The following is a 17,074-nucleotide window of genomic DNA, read 5'->3' on the forward strand; positions in this document are numbered from 1 at the left end:
CGAAAATCCAAACCCCTTCCACTTGCACCGCGTGTTGTGCAACTCTGCCCCAAGCCGTCATCTGTAATTCACCTTGGCAGGCATGTGAGTGCGATGCACACGCAGCATCCACAAAGCCCAGCCCCACTACGCCCACATTGCCGCCGGCCACGCCCCCCGTCGCCCACAAAAGAACAGCTGTCAATGGTTGTTTACAGAGCAACAGAGACAGCTGTCACGCAGGAAACAGGGAAAGCGGCAGAAGTTCGATGAACCCGCCAACTTGAAGTCAACATTATGTAAATATACATATAAACAATTTATATTTCGTCAAACTAAATTAACAAAAAAAAAAAAAAACATGACGGGATGTCTTATTCGGTTTAATAGCGTTTGATACAATTTACAATTAAAATACATTCATATGTATAACATGATAATACGGTTTCAAACGCGTCTGTTCGTGTCGTTCAACGCAATTGAATTCGTTTTTCTAAATGCAGCCGTAAGAATGACTGATTATTTCAAAATTATACTGATTGCATTTAGATGCCAGATGATGACATGTAATTCGGGCTCATTCAGCCCATTGTTGTCGCCCGATCGGCGTCGATGTGTGTGTGTGTGGAAATGCTCTGTGTTTCTGTTTTTGGTGAGTGGAAATGCTGCGAGTTTTTGTTTTCATTTTGTTAGCTTTTTGTAATTCGGAATTTGTGGCGTGTTTGCAATTGACATCTAGCGACGCTTGACGCGCTCGATAAACTTGGTTTTATTCAAAGCCCGACTGCCGGCATTCGGATCCATCATGCGGTTCCAGTCGGTCTGACCCACCACAAAGCCGATGGCTCGCATCTTCTCCTGCGAGCGCTTTTCCTCGATGTCAGCCCAACGCACCTAAAACAGATTGAAGGCGTTTTAGTAAATACAACTCGATAACAAAATGCTAGCAAGCAAGGTTTATCGGATTAGAAACAGTTATATGTTCACTTCCGCATTTGTTACACTCGGATAATTTACTTTCTCAGCCAGAAGAGATGGCAATACATACAGCTATCCTCTTCTCTGTCAAGTTTTCGTTTCTCAATAGCTAGCCTTTGGACGCACTTACCCGCTTCTTGCCATCGGCCGAGTTTGTGGGTGGTTTCCAATCCTCCAGCTGGAGATAGTCCGCCATGCTGGTGGTCCTGCGGTTCTGCATCAGACGCTTGGTGCCATCCAAGCGGGCTGAAACAAGAAATTCGTTTTGTGGGAGCGACCAACTGAGACCAAGTTCTTGGGGACTCACCTAGATCATCCTCGGTGGTGTCGCATTCCCATTTGCTTTTCAGGAAGCCGCACTGTACGGTGAGCACACGAAACGCACGATTGGGTGAGGTGGGCCGGATTCAATGGAGCGCAATGGGAGAATTTCAGGATATTTTAGAGGCGTGTTTACCGATACGATGACCACAACCCAGTTAGTCACTAGTTTCCCGATTATTTCTGAATGCCCCACTGACTGACTGGATTAATTCTGGGCGAATAATCAGACTAATTAACAGCGACTACTTGTTAGTCCAAAAGCGCAAACTAATAAGCTAAGCATATTAAATAGTTATCAACTAAAAGCAATGTTAAATCACAGGCTTTAAACGCATGTATATACATATATGAATCTTATATCTTAGAAGTCGAGTTATTAAAGCTCTGTCGCATTTCCTAAGATATTTGTACAACAAATTGGATATAGGAATCCAATCATATAGCAAATAAGCAATCATTTAATAATACCCCCTTAATTTCCTCTACGCAAACACCGCACACATGTGCATGTGTCTCAAAATGAATCCAATCAGTCGATGCAATTAGTGGTAAGACTTACATAGTTGGAGGCGTCGGCGCTATTGCTGTCGTCTGTCTCCTCGACAGCCGCATCCTCGAGTGCCGCGGATGCTCCCACAGTTACGCCAACGTCGGCGCATGCATTATCGTCCTGGAAATGAAACGAAGCCGCCATAAATCAACAAAACGTTCGCTTGACCCAGCTTGCATAGTTGTCTTTACTAAAAGCTTAATCGTAAGTTCGAAATTGTTTCTTAGATTAGGACTAGCGGAGCACATATTGCATGTCCGAATATATATAAATATATATATACATTATAGGGATTCAATACCAGTTTAGAACTTAGGCTAGTATTGCGCTTTCCTATCGTTTTCACTTAGCGTGTTCGCTTTTTTTTTTTTTGTTTTTTTTTTTTTTTTTTTTTGAAATGACTTGGCCCGGCCAGGTGAGTATTAATGGTATCATTGTGTATATGTATGTAAAGTAATGGCTTAAAAAGTAAACATGACTAGATTTTGATTCAACTGAAAAACTCCGAACTGGCCAACGACCCACCGGCCAGTTCAAGAGCTTCATCAACTCCTGCTCGGCGGCGACACAGAAGCAGCCACCGTAGCGTCGCACCGCCTAGTGCATAGTTACCGTAGCCATGCCTTCAACGTCTTCCATCTCGACGACGTTTTCGAGGAGTGAGCTCACGTCCAGTTTGATGTAATGCATCGGTGTGTTGCACCAGTTGTCCAGCACCACACGGATATCGTGCTCGGTGCGCTGGTGGGAGTTTCTACCAAGGCACGTCTCTAGATCGCAGTGCAGGTCCACTATGTAGGGCTATAGTGAATAGAAAGAACATATATGTAACATTCCCACAAGAAGCATCGATTCGTTGACCATGGACCCACCACAAAATTCGAGTCTTTGGCGTGGCAATAAAATTCATTCAGTGTGCGCAGCGAATTATTGTTGCAATCCACGATTACGAAATCGTACAGATTGTCGCTAAGTGTCTTTTTGAACGATTTGACAAGGCATTGCATGTATGCCTCTTCCATGGTGTCATCATACTCGTACAAAATTTCCTTTTTGGGTATCTGCAGATGGTAAGCAATGGAATATAGTAAAACTAATTACCTAACACTTAGTTACACTTCTTCTCACCTTCTTGCCCGTTTTGGGGCACTTCTCATCGTAGTCGTTTTCAATGAGGAAATAATCATCGATGCTTAGAATGCGCGGATTGGCACCGCCCATCTGCAGTTCCTTCTCCTTGATGAGACGTGCTACATGCGATTTGCCGCAGCCAGGAGGACCGCGCAAAATAATACAGATGCGCTTGGGACGGTTTATGCGACCGGGATACAAAAGCACTTCGTCCAATGAGAACGTATTGCGATTCTCACTGGTCGCCACGGACATCTCCAGATTGGGAGCCATCATTGGGTCGGAAGGTCTATCATTGGCATTGGCTGCCGAGGGAAAAAGTGACATGGCTGGCGCCGGAGCAGCCAGCTTATCCGAATTGCCACCCAGCTGGCTACGCAGCGGAGTGACAGGGATGGGATTGTACTGCTCCTGAGCATATTCCTGATTACATATTTTCATCGATGGCGGCGGTGGCAGCTCTTCGTTGTCATCATCGAAAACAATAGATTGTAGGTTACTGATTAAAAAAAATGGAAGCATTGTATACAGCGAGCACTAAAAAAAATGGAATTAATATATTGCACTTACTCTTCACCTTCGGAAATATCTTCGAGATCATTGCGTTCTTCATTTTCCTGGAACCCATCGGCCTGGTCCTGGAATTCGCTCTGGTTGCGGACTTCATTGTGGGCCTGCTGCTGGGTTATATTCATAGACAGGATTAGATACTAACATAGAGGCTTGTATTGTGCTGACCACTTACCCCATCGCCCTGTTCGGGATTTGTGATGCTACGTTCTTCAACCGTATTCGATTGGATTTGTAGGTTTTGATTGAACGTCATTAGCTCCCCGTTCTTTTGTTGTTTATTTTTTTTCTTATTCTTACGCTTGGTCCCTGCTCCTCCGAGTCTACCTGGTCCCGCTGCCATACCACGGCCACCTGTCATCGCCTGGTTGTGATCTCCTCCCATTACACCGGGCATTCCCAAGCGATTCGGTCCCGCGAACGAGGAGTGGCCATACTCGAAGGTCTTCATTGCTTTAAATTCTGGAATTCCGTCGGCGGGATTGGGACCGGATGGCCCATCGATGGGGTTGCCATCACCCGACTTGTGGCCATAATCGATCACCTTGGCGGCAGTTGGGTTATTGGAATAGTCGAATACCTTCAACGGTCGATAAATGGCATCATCGTGGTTCGGGCGGCCATGGAACTGTTGCTGCTTCTGCTGCTCCGGCCTTTAGTTTTTGTTTGTTTTGTTTTTTTAGTGATGGAAGGTGGTAGGTGGGACACACCATTGGCGATTTTAGTATACAATGGTTACGTTTACGTTGGTTTATTTATTATTTGGCGGCAATTTGTGTGGTTTATTTTATAGTTTTGGTATTGTATGTATATTATTATTTTTTCAGGTTTTTAATGTTTAAAAACCAAAAGAAAAACACTTGAACTTTTACTTCGGATAAAATTTACTAAAATAGTTGTTTGTTTAAGTTAAGATAAGGGGGCGTGGCAGTGGTCAATGGGGCAGGTGCACTATCTATGTACATGTCCCACTGGCCTCTAAATTGCAGGTCAGCATTGAAAGATTCATTTAGTTTTGGCTCTAAGCTTAGAATAGGCAAGCAACATTGCTTAAAAATATAATCAAAATAGCATCACAACGTAACAAAATGCTTAAGTACTCAAATCTTAATTAGTTCGGAAAATGTCGCCTTGATTTTGGAAACGGAAATTGCATAGATAAGCGGACAAAGAATCAAAAAATTGGAACGAATGGCATACTAAATTGGTAAATCATTTTAAATATATATATGTATTATAGCAACAAATGACGGCTATTTCATCTCAAAGACATTTATTGCAGGCAATACGAATGCATTGTGATGTTTTATTAATCGGACAATAGATAATTTATAAAAGAGTGCTTTATTGTGGACAATACTGCTTGTTTAAGATACAAAATTAGAATCGGATATAGAAAAGCGGACGAATTTAGATGTGTTTGATTCCAAAACCTTATCAAGTGCATTTCCAACGAAATTTCTATTGGTTTGTTCAACAAACATCAATGACATTTGGCAGTAAAATTCGTAAAGATATCAGTTTTTAAACAGATCCTGGAATAATCCCTATGACTAATTAATTGGATATATCAACTATGTTTAAAGATTAACCAGAGCCAATGTTTAGCGATCGGATGTATATATTTAATGAATGATATTGAAAGATTCATTTGCAGACGGACAGTTGATCATAGAACGAAATTAAAAAGGATCTCCCTTATGAACGTTGTGTTTTGTCTTCCTTTATTGATATTTAATTCCATAGTATATATTTAACAATTGGACTTAAATAATTTCGCGCTATAAAATTATTACATAGTACTCGAATCGAGAGATTGTTGTTGCAAAGCAAAGAAGTTACTTATATAACTGCGTCGATTTGAAACGAACAAATAATATATAATAATTAGGTGAGAGCTTGGTCTATTTCTAAGTGATATTGCAGGGCAGAAGAAAGTAAAAATAGTTTACACCACGGAGCAACAAAATTAGCTCCATATACGATATTTTTTATTTTATATTTTATATTTTTTTTTTTATTTGTCTTCTGCGAATATGGCAGATGCGTATGCGTGAATCCTTAATCTTAATATTATATATCTTTCTCTGACTTCTGGACGCTGCATGCATATATAGCTAGTTATATATTTAAGTATGTTTATTTTCGAGGAGGTTTCACGATCTGCCCTCCCTCGATAGCCGCCCCCCAAACAAAGTCTGTCCTCGGTCGCCTAATCAGATCCCGAATTCGAGAGTTCAGAGATCAGGTCCTGCGCTGCTGCCGCCGTTGCTGGTGCTTCCTACCGCCCCCTTCTCTTGCTGCACAGACAATGGATCAGACACAGATTGGTGGATTTGTGGATATATGCATATATATGCATATGTATCGGGGACATCGCCAACAATCAATACCACCGTTTAGATATTCGTTTGCGTGTTGGTTTTCGTATTCGATTTGTTTATCGTTCGTTTGTAAGATTGTTTTAATTATGTTTTTATATTCAGTATTTATATATCAGTATTGCATAAAAGTAGAAGAGAAGAAGAAAAAAACGGGGTTGGAATCGAAATTCCAGCATTAAAGATAACTAGAAAAAGGCCTGCACAAGTTAACTAAATTAAATTTGATGATATCAATACAGATACAGATAGAGAAAGTGAAAGGGGTACAAAATGAGGGTAAGGGGATCGAGCGGAATTGTGCCCAACGATTCCCTCCAATGAGAACGATACATATATATATATATCTACAGGCTATCTGAACATCAGGCCGTTTGAGAAGGCATCTCACGGATATGCGTAATGTGAAAAAGAGCTGAATAAATAAGCATTCGAAAACGTTGCATCAGATTTCAGATATTCGTAAACCCATCGGTAGGGGATAGTACGTACACTCGGACAAACAATCACTCGACGGCCCACAGGTTTTAGATAATGTTTGGGCTTACCCCAACGCATGGATTGATTATGCATAATAATGGACTGACTGATTATTCATAATTAAACACTTAAAACAGTAACTCTAAGTGCAAATAGCAGCTGTACTTTATACAAAATCAACGAATTACTGAATGGTTAATGTTGTTTAAGGTTGTATTAACGTTTCAAAGATAATTTGTAAGCATGCAGCCCTAAATTTAACTTCCCCAAAACGAACATATTTGCAGATTGTATCATTGAAATGAATACTAAAAGCAAGTGCTCTTGAGAAGATAACGTTCCCATATCTTCCACAGACAATCAGACAGTTAATATTGGAATTCAGGAGAGCATAAAGTGGGGAAAGAATCTTCTCCTTTCCCCGTTCCCCAATTTTAGTCAAGATATAACATTTCGATATTATTGTATACGTAGTGAAAAAATATTCATTCAAGTCGGAAAAAATTAAAAACAGATTGAGGACACATACCCGTCATTCCAGTTCTTCCGATTGCTGTTTCCGCCTCCTCCACCTCCGCCTGGATTTCCAAAGCGGTTGCCGAAGTTTCTGGGTCCTCTCGGCGGTCCTGCGCCCAGATCATCGTCGCCAAAACCCGGACCCGGTGGGCCGCCTTGGCGGCGGAAGGGATTATCACTGATTGGTCCACCGTTGAAACCGCGCATGTTGGGACCGGGTCCATTGGGCCCCATGTGGGGTCGTAGACCGCCAAACGGCGGACCGCCGAAGTCATCTCGTCGCGGACCGAAAGGACCATCGGGTCCGCGAGGTCCGAAGTTGCGGGAACCCGGACGCGGTCCGAAATTGGGGCCAAAGTTTGGTCCAAAGTTGGGGCCATTGTGTCTGAAGTGTGGTCCGAAATTCGGACCCGGACCCGGACCATTTGGTCTAATAAACGGCCCTCTAGGGCCAAAGTTGGGCCCGAAGTTGGGTCCGAAGTTTCCACGTGGTCCTGGGCCGTTGGGTCCAAAGTTCCTGCCCGGTGGTCCAAAGTTAGGTGGACCATTGTTATCCAAGTCAATGAAGTTATTTCCAGGCACTTGATTTGGTCCAAAGACATCGAAGCGTGATCCATCGTTTTGACCTGGACCAGGACCTGGACGTCCGCCTGGTCCGTTTCCGGGACCAAAGCCACCAGGTGGGCCATTTTTGTCCGGTTTCTCACCGCTATTGGTGCTCAACGAGTCGCGGGAATCCTGCGACTTGTTTTCGTTGCCGCTGTTCTTCTTGCGCTGCCACTCGGCGAAGGACAATGGACGTCCATCCGTTCCCGATTCATGATCCTCGCGTTGCTCGTGACGATCGCGCTGCTCGCGCCCCTGCACATTGGCCACCGCCTGGGAGAGATTGTTGATGAAATTTGGATCCTTGAGGGCCTTGCTTAGAGATTCGTCGCCCTTCTTGGCGGCGGACTGGTCGTCCGGCTGTTTTTTAGATTCATCAGGCGCTTTTGGATCTCCTGAATCCTTGAGTACCACATTGAAGACCGAGGACGATTTATTCTTGTTACTACCATCGTCCACCAAATCCAGACCGGGTATGCCATCGTTCTTCTTGAAAATGCTGCCCATGGGCGTGTCGGGCGCGTCCTGTACCACCTCTTCCTCCTCATCGTCGTCGTCCAGGGAAATGGTGAATATGGGCTCCTCCTCCTTGACTTGCTTAGCGGGTATTTGTGTGGGAGCAGCGCTTTGCCGGCGCTTGCCAAAATTGGTGGAAACCGGAGGAGGCTGCGTGGGCGGAACCACTGTCGGATCTGGCACTACTGGTGCAGCTGGAGCTTTGACTTCGGGCGGCAGCAGGGATGGAATTGGTGGATCCACAGGGGGAGCTGTCGTTTTTGCTTTCTTTGCATCAGGTGAATTTTCATTTGATGTCGCCGACTTGGTTAGACTTCCCTGTTTGGATTCCTCTGGCTGCTTGTCCAATGTCTGTTGGATGGCTTCCTTGGTGGTTTCGTACTGGTTGTGCATCCCCGGTGGTGGTCCTTGGTTGCCTTTGAATGCGGGAACTCCTGCGCTTTCGAAGGGGCGATTCTCTTTTCCAAAATGACCAGCATTTCCGGACTGTCTGTTGCCGTGTCCGAAGTTCGGACCCGATCCGGGTCCCTGGTCACCAAAGCCACTTTCCGGCCAAGGACCCTGATCAGCAAAATGTCCCTGGTCTTGGAAGGGATCCTCATTTGGCTGCTGCTCCGCGGTCATGGATGCACCTGCGGCTGCTTCCTTCTGTTTTTCTGTGGTCGAGCCTCCTGCCGAACCACCCATCTGCAGCTGGCGACGTCGGCGCATCTGCTCCCTTCTCTCGGCGATGCGACGGCGCTGCTTCTCGAACTCCTCCTCGTAGCGGCGATACTCGTCGCGATCTGGATGGTTGGCATTGGCGAGCTTCCATTCTTCGAACTGCTGCTCCCACTGGTCAAACAGGCGATCGAAACTGGCCTCGTCCAGATCGGATGGTTGCTGTTGATTGCGGTTCTGCTGCGACTGATTATTGGACTGCTGGTAGGGCGCATTCGACTGATTGAAGCTGTTGCGCTGATTGTAACTGCCACGATTTGGATTGTAGCCGCCTGGACCAGAATCCCCACCGCCTCTCTCATCGGAAAATCCCTGGTTACGATTGTTATCCCGCCGATTGTTCTGGCGGCGATTGTTACTAAAGTTATTATTATTATTACCGGGTCCTCCTCCACGTCCAGCAAAACTGTCCTGGCTTTGGTTGCCTCCACTATCATCTCCAAAGCCGCCACCTCCGCCGCCAAAGTTGCTTCCTCCTGCACTACCTTGATCTTGGTTATTGTAACTGTTGCCATATTTGCCAAAATCGGACTGTGGGTTCTTGATGAATGGATTCTTGCTTTGGTTTCCATCTCCACCTCCATCTCCCCAACTATTGCGGCTATTCTGGATGCTATTTGGCTTGTTGTTGGTCCTCATTGGCGGTGTGTCGATGTCGGAATTGATTTCTTGCCAGCGATTTGGGCGGGCATTCTGTGGCTGGCTGCTATTGTTTTGCTGCTGATGGTCCTGTGACGGATCACTTATACTCGGTGGTGGTCCGCTCATCCAGGAATTCGGGTTTTGATGCTGCTGATTGGGATTCGGAACGCTTGGCGGTGGTTCGCTCATCCAACGATTCTGTTGCTGATCCCCGCCAGACGGCGCTTGATTTGAAGTCCCATCCCAGCGGCGATTGCCATCGTTGGTGTTATTGTTAAATGACGTTCCATTCCAGCGATTGTTGACATCATTTGCCGGCGGCGGACCATTCCAGCGATTTGGTTGCCCGGTATTATCAGGCGGCGGACCACTGGTATCCCAGGGAGGACGATTATTGTTATTTCCCCACTGGCCATGGTCCATATTGTTTGAATGCGGCTGCTGCTGCTGCGGTGTTGGTCTCTGCAGATTTGGCGGCGGCTGCTGGAGATTGGGAAATCCCTGGTTGTCTGGCCCGGCATTGTTGTAGTTCATCTGGTTCATTTGACCGCCAACATATCTGTTTGGCGGCGGCTGCTGCATTGGCGGTGGTCCTGGCCACATGCTTTGGATGTCATTCGGATGCTGATTGTATCCGCTTTTTTGTGGTGGCGGCGGCGGCTGGTTGTACATCTGCGGCTGGGCCATGATCTTACCGGGCAGTGGCGGCACTCCCGCGACGGCCACGGTTGTAGTTGGCTGCACCGGCGCGGCGCTGACGCCTTGGTAATAGTTATGTGCGACAGGATAGGCCTGTGGCCCGGGAGCAGCGACCACAGGGACGGGTGCTGGTGCAGGAGTCGCTACCATAGGAGCGGGCACGCCTTGAATCGCGGTAGTTGTGGCCGCGGCTGCTGCCATTTCACGCTTGTACTAAAGGTTTGGAAGACTACTATAGCAATATGATCGCCGATAACTAATTGATTTGACCCACCTGTTCGCCGTACTGGGCATGCCACTTGGCGTACTCCTCCTGGTACGTCTGCCACTGTTGCCAGTGGTGCTGCAGGGCGTACTGCTGCTCGGGTGTCATGGCCGCGTACTGGGCGGCCGTATACTGTTGATAGGGGTTGCCAGCCCCCGTCGCCTGGCCGCTGCTATAGGGGTTGAATCCGGGGGCCGTTGTGACTGTGGCTGCAGCAGTGACTATGGCTGCAGAGGCCCCGCCTGATGAGAGTGCTCCAGATCCGGCGGACGCGTCCGACGGAGGCGGAGGGGGCGGGGCGTCCGGCAGCGGTGGCGGAACCGACGGTTGCGGAGGTAGAGCGGCAGTTGGAGCCACTACGGCGGCGGTTTGCCATTGGCCCCACATACCGTGTCCACTGGATTGATTAGCCTATTCGCGGATAACACGCCTATACCGGTCGGTTGGGCTTTCACTTAATCCCGCGGATTAGCTCCGTTCCGTTAAAATCGACCACCTTTCACTAATTCCGTTTGCTATCTGAACGAATTGATAATGAAAACTTCGCCATATTCGGCTTGAAAACTAGAGATGGAACTGTCAGCTAAATGGGGCGGGCAGTGTGACCGTGTTGCGATTGTACATCCATGTATCGCAAGCAGCCTAGAATATCCCAATGCCACATAATAAAAGATTATAAATTTGAATGTTATTAGCTTGCTTAACTGAATTAATAATAACTATAGAACTTGAATTAATAATAGGAAAATATTCGAAAAAATAAGCAAAAATATCAATCTCCAGCAAGCTGAATTTCTGAAGTCAGATATTTTCCTGAATTTTCTCTTATCTGTAAATATGTTTATATAAGTTAATTCATGTGATATTTCGTTTAACTAAGATATTTGTAATTTGTTATTTTTCCAACAGTCCGGCTGAATGTGTAAGTAGTTATGGCCGATATCTCCCTGCGATAATAAAATAATATCTTAAAAAAATATATCTTAAAATGTAAGATTTAAAAATAAAACATAAATGAAAAATTAACCAAAGAATATAAATTTGAATAAGCACAGCTTGCCTAGCTGTGTATTGATAATAAAAAAAAAGATGTTAAAAAACAAACAAGAAGATCAAGCTGGCAGACCTTCTAACAAACTTTTTTGAAAATCTCCAGCAAACTAATAAATTTCTCAATTAAGGCATTTTACTAAATTTCCTCTTATCTGTAAATATGTACTATAAGTTAAGTTATGTGATATTTTGTTTAACTGAGTTATTTTGTAATTTGTTAGTTTAATTTGTTATTTTTCCAACAGTCCGGTCGAAAGTTTAAGTAGTTATGGCCGATATCTCCCTGTGATAATAAAATAAAATCTTATAAAAATATATTTTAACATATATTAAGTTGATAGATAATTTTATTGAGATCTAAATAAAATTTTAAGGAATGCATTTAATTAGCTTTGCCTTACTCTTAAAAATGTAAAATGCAATTAACTTAAATAAAATCCCAAATTCGTAAACCCATTTTGGTATTTTTAGCATACCCGATCGTAACATTCGCAGCACGGCCACACTAATCCCGACACGTGCAGAAATTGTTATTTTTTTGCCGTACCTTGTTTTTCATGTGAAAACTAGCATTGAAAATGGCCGAAACGAGCGAAAAGATCAAGTTCCTGGTGGCGGACACCACAGCCTTCATAAACGCCGTGCCCCTGAACGTAAGTCACTCACAGTTTCCCCATTCGAACCATCTAAAGCCACCACAAATCCCCTCCAGGAATACGCGGAGCAGGTGCTCACCGTGCCGGATGTGGTGGCCGAGGTGCGCAACAAGCGCCAGATTCGCCGCCTCTGCGTCCTGCCCTTCGACCTCCAGGTGCGCGAGCCTCGTCCGGAGAGCATTAAACACTGCGTGGAATTCGCCAAGAAAACGGGCGACTACGCGAGTCTCTCGGGGATCGATCTGAAAGTGATCTCGCTCACCTACGAACTGGAAGCAGAACACGTGGGCACTGATCACCTGCGCCACGAGCCCGTGATGGCTCAGACCATTGCGTCCAAGGATAACCCTGAGGAGATGCAGGATGCTAATAACAAGAGACTGGTCGGTTGGTACATGCCCGAGGGCGAAGAAGAGGAGGATTCCGAGGAGGAAGATGATTACTCCCAGGACGAGGATGATGCTGAGGATGAGCAGGAAGGCAATGAATCCCCAGACACTGTTAAAGCCGCCATCGAAGCCCAATTGGCCGGCAAGAAACTATTTGCCAGCGAGTCCATCCAACAGGAGGAGGAACAAGACCAGGAGCCCAGTCAGGAGGAGCTGGACAAGCTGTTCGAGCAGCTCAAATGCGCACCCAGTGCCGAGGAAGAGCAAGAGCTCTCGGAACTGCTCGTTTCTCAGCCGTCCGATGTAGATGAGGAGACATCCGAGCCACAGGAAGCCAAACAGAGCCAAAATCTCGACGAGGATGTGGGTGACGATGGCTGGATCACGCACTCGAACATCAAGAAGGCCAAGAAAGCCCTCGAGGGCAAGGTGGAAACGGATGAAGTGCCGCCCGTTGCCTGCATGACCACCGATTATGCGCTGCAGAACGTGCTCAAGCAGCTCAATCTCCACCTGGCCGCCCTCAATGGCCGGATCATCAAACAGTTGCGCACGTACATACTGCGCTGCTATGCCTGCTACAAGACCACCAGCATCATGACCAAGGTGTTCTGCCCCAATTGTGGCAACAAGACGCTTAAACGCGTGGCCGTCAGTCTGGACGAGAACGGTCGCCAGGTGATTCACATCAATACGCGCCGTCCGCTGACCAATAAGTACAAGAACCAGAGCCTGCCGCGCTTCCAAGGCGGCAAGCACTCGCGGAATCCGATCCTGTTCGAGGACCAGCCCATGCCCAGGCAGATGCCTTCGCGCGTGGCCAAGACCAAGACGAACGCTCTGGATCAGGACTACACGGCCGGATTCTCGCCCTTCGTGTTGCGCGACGTGGACTCCAAGTCCGCCATGCTGCGCTCCAAGGGCAACCTCAAGGAGTGGGCCAGGAACAACAACTTCGAGGAGGATCGCCGGCGCAAAAACTACAATCGCTTGTACAAGTAGATTACTCCGGCCAGTAATGGGCTAGTTCTATATTAGCTTTTCAATCGTAGACTTTATATAATATGTAATATATAAAATAAAACACAAGGGAGAAGCTGAAACTTTGTAAAATGTAACCAGAGAAGCTTTTCAAATAGTTACAAGCGTTATTTTTTAACAGAATAAATCTTTTTTTTTAATATAAAATATGGAGTTTTTCTTGGATTATTATTACTTTTAGGATTCCAATATTTATTTACAATGTTAGAAGCTAGAAAACCCTTTTTTGTCATTAGCTAGCATTAAGTTTAATTTTTTTTAACGAAAATAAATCTGTTTTTGATTGAACATTGTGTTTGCTGATCCTGGAAATCAAAAGAGTCGCTGTTTCAACCAAGAATTCATTTGAAATGATGGAAAACCAGACGTTGGAGCTCAGGACTCCATCGTTTATTGGGAAACCGCATAAATGCAGAAATCACAGCTTGACGCAAAGCTCGTTGCCCGGATAAACGGGCAGATTAAGTTCGTATTTGCGCTGCAGGGCGGGCGGCACGAATCTGCCGCCCAAGTAGTGATGTTCGCCGCGGAATTGGCGGGCACAGAGTTTCGGGGCAGTCAGGGAGATGAGCAGCGCCGGCTCCACGTCGCATTCGGTCAGCTTGCCCTTCTCCACATCCCAGCCGCTGGGAATGTCCACGCTGCAAGGCGGACGCATCATTAGCTTAGGATTGGCTAGTAAAACGATATGAATCCCACCTGGCAATTGGCAGTTTGGTCTGCTGCATCAGTTCCACGACGGCGACGAAGTCCGCTCGCACCGGCGGCTTGAAGCTGAATCCGAAGAGCGCGTCCAGGATGAGGTCATAGTCACGGGCGGCACTTTCCACCGACGGACACTCCTTCACGTCGCAGATGTCCATCTGTTGGCACTGGTGGCTGAGGTTCTCGAACAGCGGCTTGGCCGTCGGCTTGGGATAGTAGATGGTGGGTGTGTAGCCCATGAGGGCGAGGTGCCGGGCGGCCACCAAGCCGTCGCCGCCATTGTTTCCCGGTCCACAGCAAACGAGAATCCGCGGATGCTTCTCCGCCGAGAAGCATTTGGCCACCGCATGGGCGCAGCTCAAGCCCGCCAGCTCCATTAGCTGGTCCACACTGAACTTGTACTCATTGAATAGTTCCTGGTCAACGGCGATGGCCTCCTTTTGATTTAGATACTTTAAATCCATTCTTTTGCCGGCGTAAAATCGTTTGTTTTTCAGCGGTGACCTTTGTGCTTCGATGCTTTTTCTGGCGAGCAGGGGGTGGAGTGTGCGGGCGATGGGCCTCAAGGACGAGCCAAGTCGACGGCAAATCAGGCTCATAGATTTCGTGTTTTATCTATCTATATTTCCTTGGGGAAATCAATTTTATATGTTTGGGTTGTTAAAAAATAAACTTTCAAGTTCTCAAACAGCTGATTGCAGAGTTGCCAGACGGCGGGAAAATACAACTGCTACTCAGACAGTGATGCCAAATGCCGATCAGCAAAAGTATCTAAATTTGGCTACAAGATATATAAGCAGCTTATACGTTTTTGGTTATCTATAGCTTAATTCTGAAATAAATGTGTTTATATTTATGCATTATTAAACAAGTAACAACGTTTTGATTAGCGGGAAGTGCTTAAAACTAGCTAGATACTAGAAAAAATACTAGCTTATTTATCACGGAGACCCACCACGATCGGTGTGGTGCGAGTCTCGGGTGCGCACATCTGACGTGGTATCTTTTAGCACATTTGCGTCAGCAGCGTGGAATATTTCGACTTCCCAACGCAGCCACACTTCAGTATCTTGTTTTCGCGATCAGCGATCGGTTTGTTCGTGTCGTTTAGGTTGTTATTTCGTTGTTATCCGTCGGTTTCTTTTAGCGGAGTTTGTTTTCGGTGGTTTCGTTCTGTTTTCATTCTTTTTTTTCTGTGCCGTGTGAGTTGCGCGCACGCGCAACCAGCGAAATTGCTAAATAAAGAAATTCAAACGTTGCAAGTGGCAGCGTTTCTCGACGTCAACGGCGACGCAGCGCAGGCGCAGCAGCAGCAGAACAACGGTAAATGTCGTCAAGATTGTGCAAGTTGCGCGCGCTGCAGGTGTTTGTTTTTGTTTGTTCGCCACTTAAACAATTTTAATTTCAACTAACTGCAAAACAAATTTAAATGAATACTGGCGAGCAAACGATATAAAAATGCAAATAAATGTGATTTAAACTATTCTGTAAAGTATTTAATATTCGAGAAGCAAATAACATAAAAAGTACCCACAACAATTAAAACCCCATTAAAAAGCCTGTTAAACTTATTTAATTGCCGTCATATTGCAAATTGTTGGATATTTTATGAAAAGTAATGCCTATAAAAATGCAAACATTCATGCACATACGAAAGTGAACAACTTTAGCAATAATAAATTACTAAGGTGTCATTTAAATTACATTATAATAATTAATATTTATCAGAGGTGTACGCCCGTATTAAACAAACAAGTTATCGAGATTCGCAAAAATTGTGAAATTGTGAAGAAAAATCCCCTTCTTAGATTTGTGTTAATTATTTTTTTCTGTTGTTTCTGAGTGCTTTGTTGGTTTTTTATTTTAAGAATCAAATGGAATTGGATTTCGCCTCAATGAGCAGTTAATTGGAATTACGTTCGACTGGAAGTGAGGTAAGTTTTTGCTGCTGTACGCGTTTTCATGTTTAATTATGTTGCGACACGTTCGCCGAGAACTTTCACTGGTTTTTACATGCATAAACAAGTCGGAAGGAAAACAATTCGTGGATGGGGGGCGAAAATATTGAGCAACTTTTTTTTTGGTTTTTGCATTTACATTCGACAATCCGACAATTACGCTTTCTGTTTTGGATTGCATTTCGTTTATTAAATTTGGATTTGGTTCGGTTTTGGGTTTCTTTTTTTCCGTTTTGGCCTAAGCCGCCGAGTGGAAAGTTCCGGATTAATATTTCTATGTCGTTACCTGCCGCCCAGCCGCATGTAGATAATCTATTTTTCACCTACTCATGCACTGGACAAAAGTAATGTATTTTAATAAGTTTGTAAATAAAATTGCTTGCTTTATTTGCACCAGATAAGCAAACAAATATAAACGTATAAAAATATAAATGAAACATACAAACTGTAATGAAAGTCAACTAAAATAAATTGAACAAAAGTAACAAATGTACATGGCTACGTATATGCATAGCACACAATTGCTGTTAATGCTCACACATGTTGTATGCCATAAAAAGTGAAAAACGCAATGTTTACCACAATTTGTTCGAGTGGCACAATTCGTTTTAAAATTATGGAAATATTTCATAAATGCCTGGGAATTTCGATGCATTTCTGTCCCATTTCCTTCCCGGTTTCCTCTGCTGATGCAAATTTTTCGGGTCGTTGCAGCAGGTTTATTGCCTCTTTCCTCTCTCTCTCCCCCTCCCCACCCCTCGCAGTTCTTCCCTTTTAGCCCTACTTCCTCCGCGGAGCGAACAGGTAACGCAGAGGGGAGGGTAGTGGAGGGCAAAGGTGAGAGGTGAGTGGCGAGAGGCGAAATAAGGGACACCAGGTAAACGCGATCGGAGAGCAGAAAACAGGGAAAAGCAG

At 45.3% G+C, this 17,074-nt stretch overlaps 4 protein-coding genes across 7 annotated transcripts in view; 2 read left to right on the plus strand and 2 right to left on the minus strand.

Annotated features, from left to right (window-relative positions):
* Positions 1-346: 346 nt before the first annotated feature.
* Positions 347-10,939, minus strand: LOC117146383 (B-cell CLL/lymphoma 9-like protein). Of its 4 annotated transcripts, none has more exons than XM_033312550.1 (11): positions 10,367-10,939; positions 6,923-10,305; positions 3,708-4,185; positions 3,533-3,642; positions 2,960-3,461; positions 2,704-2,892; positions 2,444-2,632; positions 1,841-1,951; positions 1,265-1,316; positions 1,088-1,203; positions 347-873 (listed from the first exon to the last, which is right to left on the minus strand). In XM_033312550.1, exons 1-11 carry the CDS (start codon positions 10,742-10,744, stop codon positions 715-717), a joined length of 5,667 nt encoding a protein of 1,888 aa, XP_033168441.1. In that variant the 5' UTR covers positions 10,745-10,939; the 3' UTR covers positions 347-714. The 4 variants fall into 4 exon arrangements, with proteins under 4 accessions (XP_033168441.1, XP_033168442.1, XP_033168443.1 ...); XM_033312551.1 differs by having other exon boundaries at positions 3,533-3,639; positions 10,367-10,938; XM_033312552.1 differs by lacking the exons at positions 347-873; positions 1,088-1,203; positions 1,265-1,316; ... (3 more) ...; positions 3,533-3,642; positions 3,708-4,185.
* Positions 10,940-11,896: 957 nt separating this feature from the next.
* Positions 11,897-13,640, plus strand: LOC117147701 (RNA-binding protein NOB1). Its single transcript, XM_033314689.1, has 2 exons — positions 11,897-12,063; positions 12,123-13,640. The coding sequence occupies exons 1-2, from the start codon at positions 11,989-11,991 to the stop codon at positions 13,455-13,457; spliced, it is 1,410 nt and encodes a 469-aa protein (XP_033170580.1). The 5' UTR covers positions 11,897-11,988; the 3' UTR covers positions 13,458-13,640.
* A 1-nt stretch (position 13,641) lies between these two features.
* LOC117147702 (NAD(P)H-hydrate epimerase) lies at positions 13,642-14,912 on the minus strand. The gene is made up of 2 exons (XM_033314690.1): positions 14,196-14,912; positions 13,642-14,137 (listed from the first exon to the last, which is right to left on the minus strand). The coding sequence occupies exons 1-2, from the start codon at positions 14,798-14,800 to the stop codon at positions 13,915-13,917; spliced, it is 828 nt and encodes a 275-aa protein (XP_033170581.1). The 5' UTR covers positions 14,801-14,912; the 3' UTR covers positions 13,642-13,914.
* A 364-nt stretch (positions 14,913-15,276) lies between these two features.
* Positions 15,277-17,074, plus strand: part of LOC117148592 — a 47,578-nt gene continuing 45,780 nt past the window's right edge. The window contains exons 1-2 of the mRNA XM_033316070.1: positions 15,277-15,524; positions 16,070-16,135. The gene's annotated coding sequence lies outside the window, so the exon portion shown is untranslated. The remainder of the gene's footprint in view (positions 15,525-16,069; positions 16,136-17,074) is intronic.

Source organism: Drosophila mauritiana, chromosome X (genome assembly GCF_004382145.1).
Source record: "Drosophila mauritiana strain mau12 chromosome X, ASM438214v1, whole genome shotgun sequence".
In the NCBI taxonomy this organism is placed as follows: domain Eukaryota; kingdom Metazoa; phylum Arthropoda; class Insecta; order Diptera; family Drosophilidae; genus Drosophila; species Drosophila mauritiana.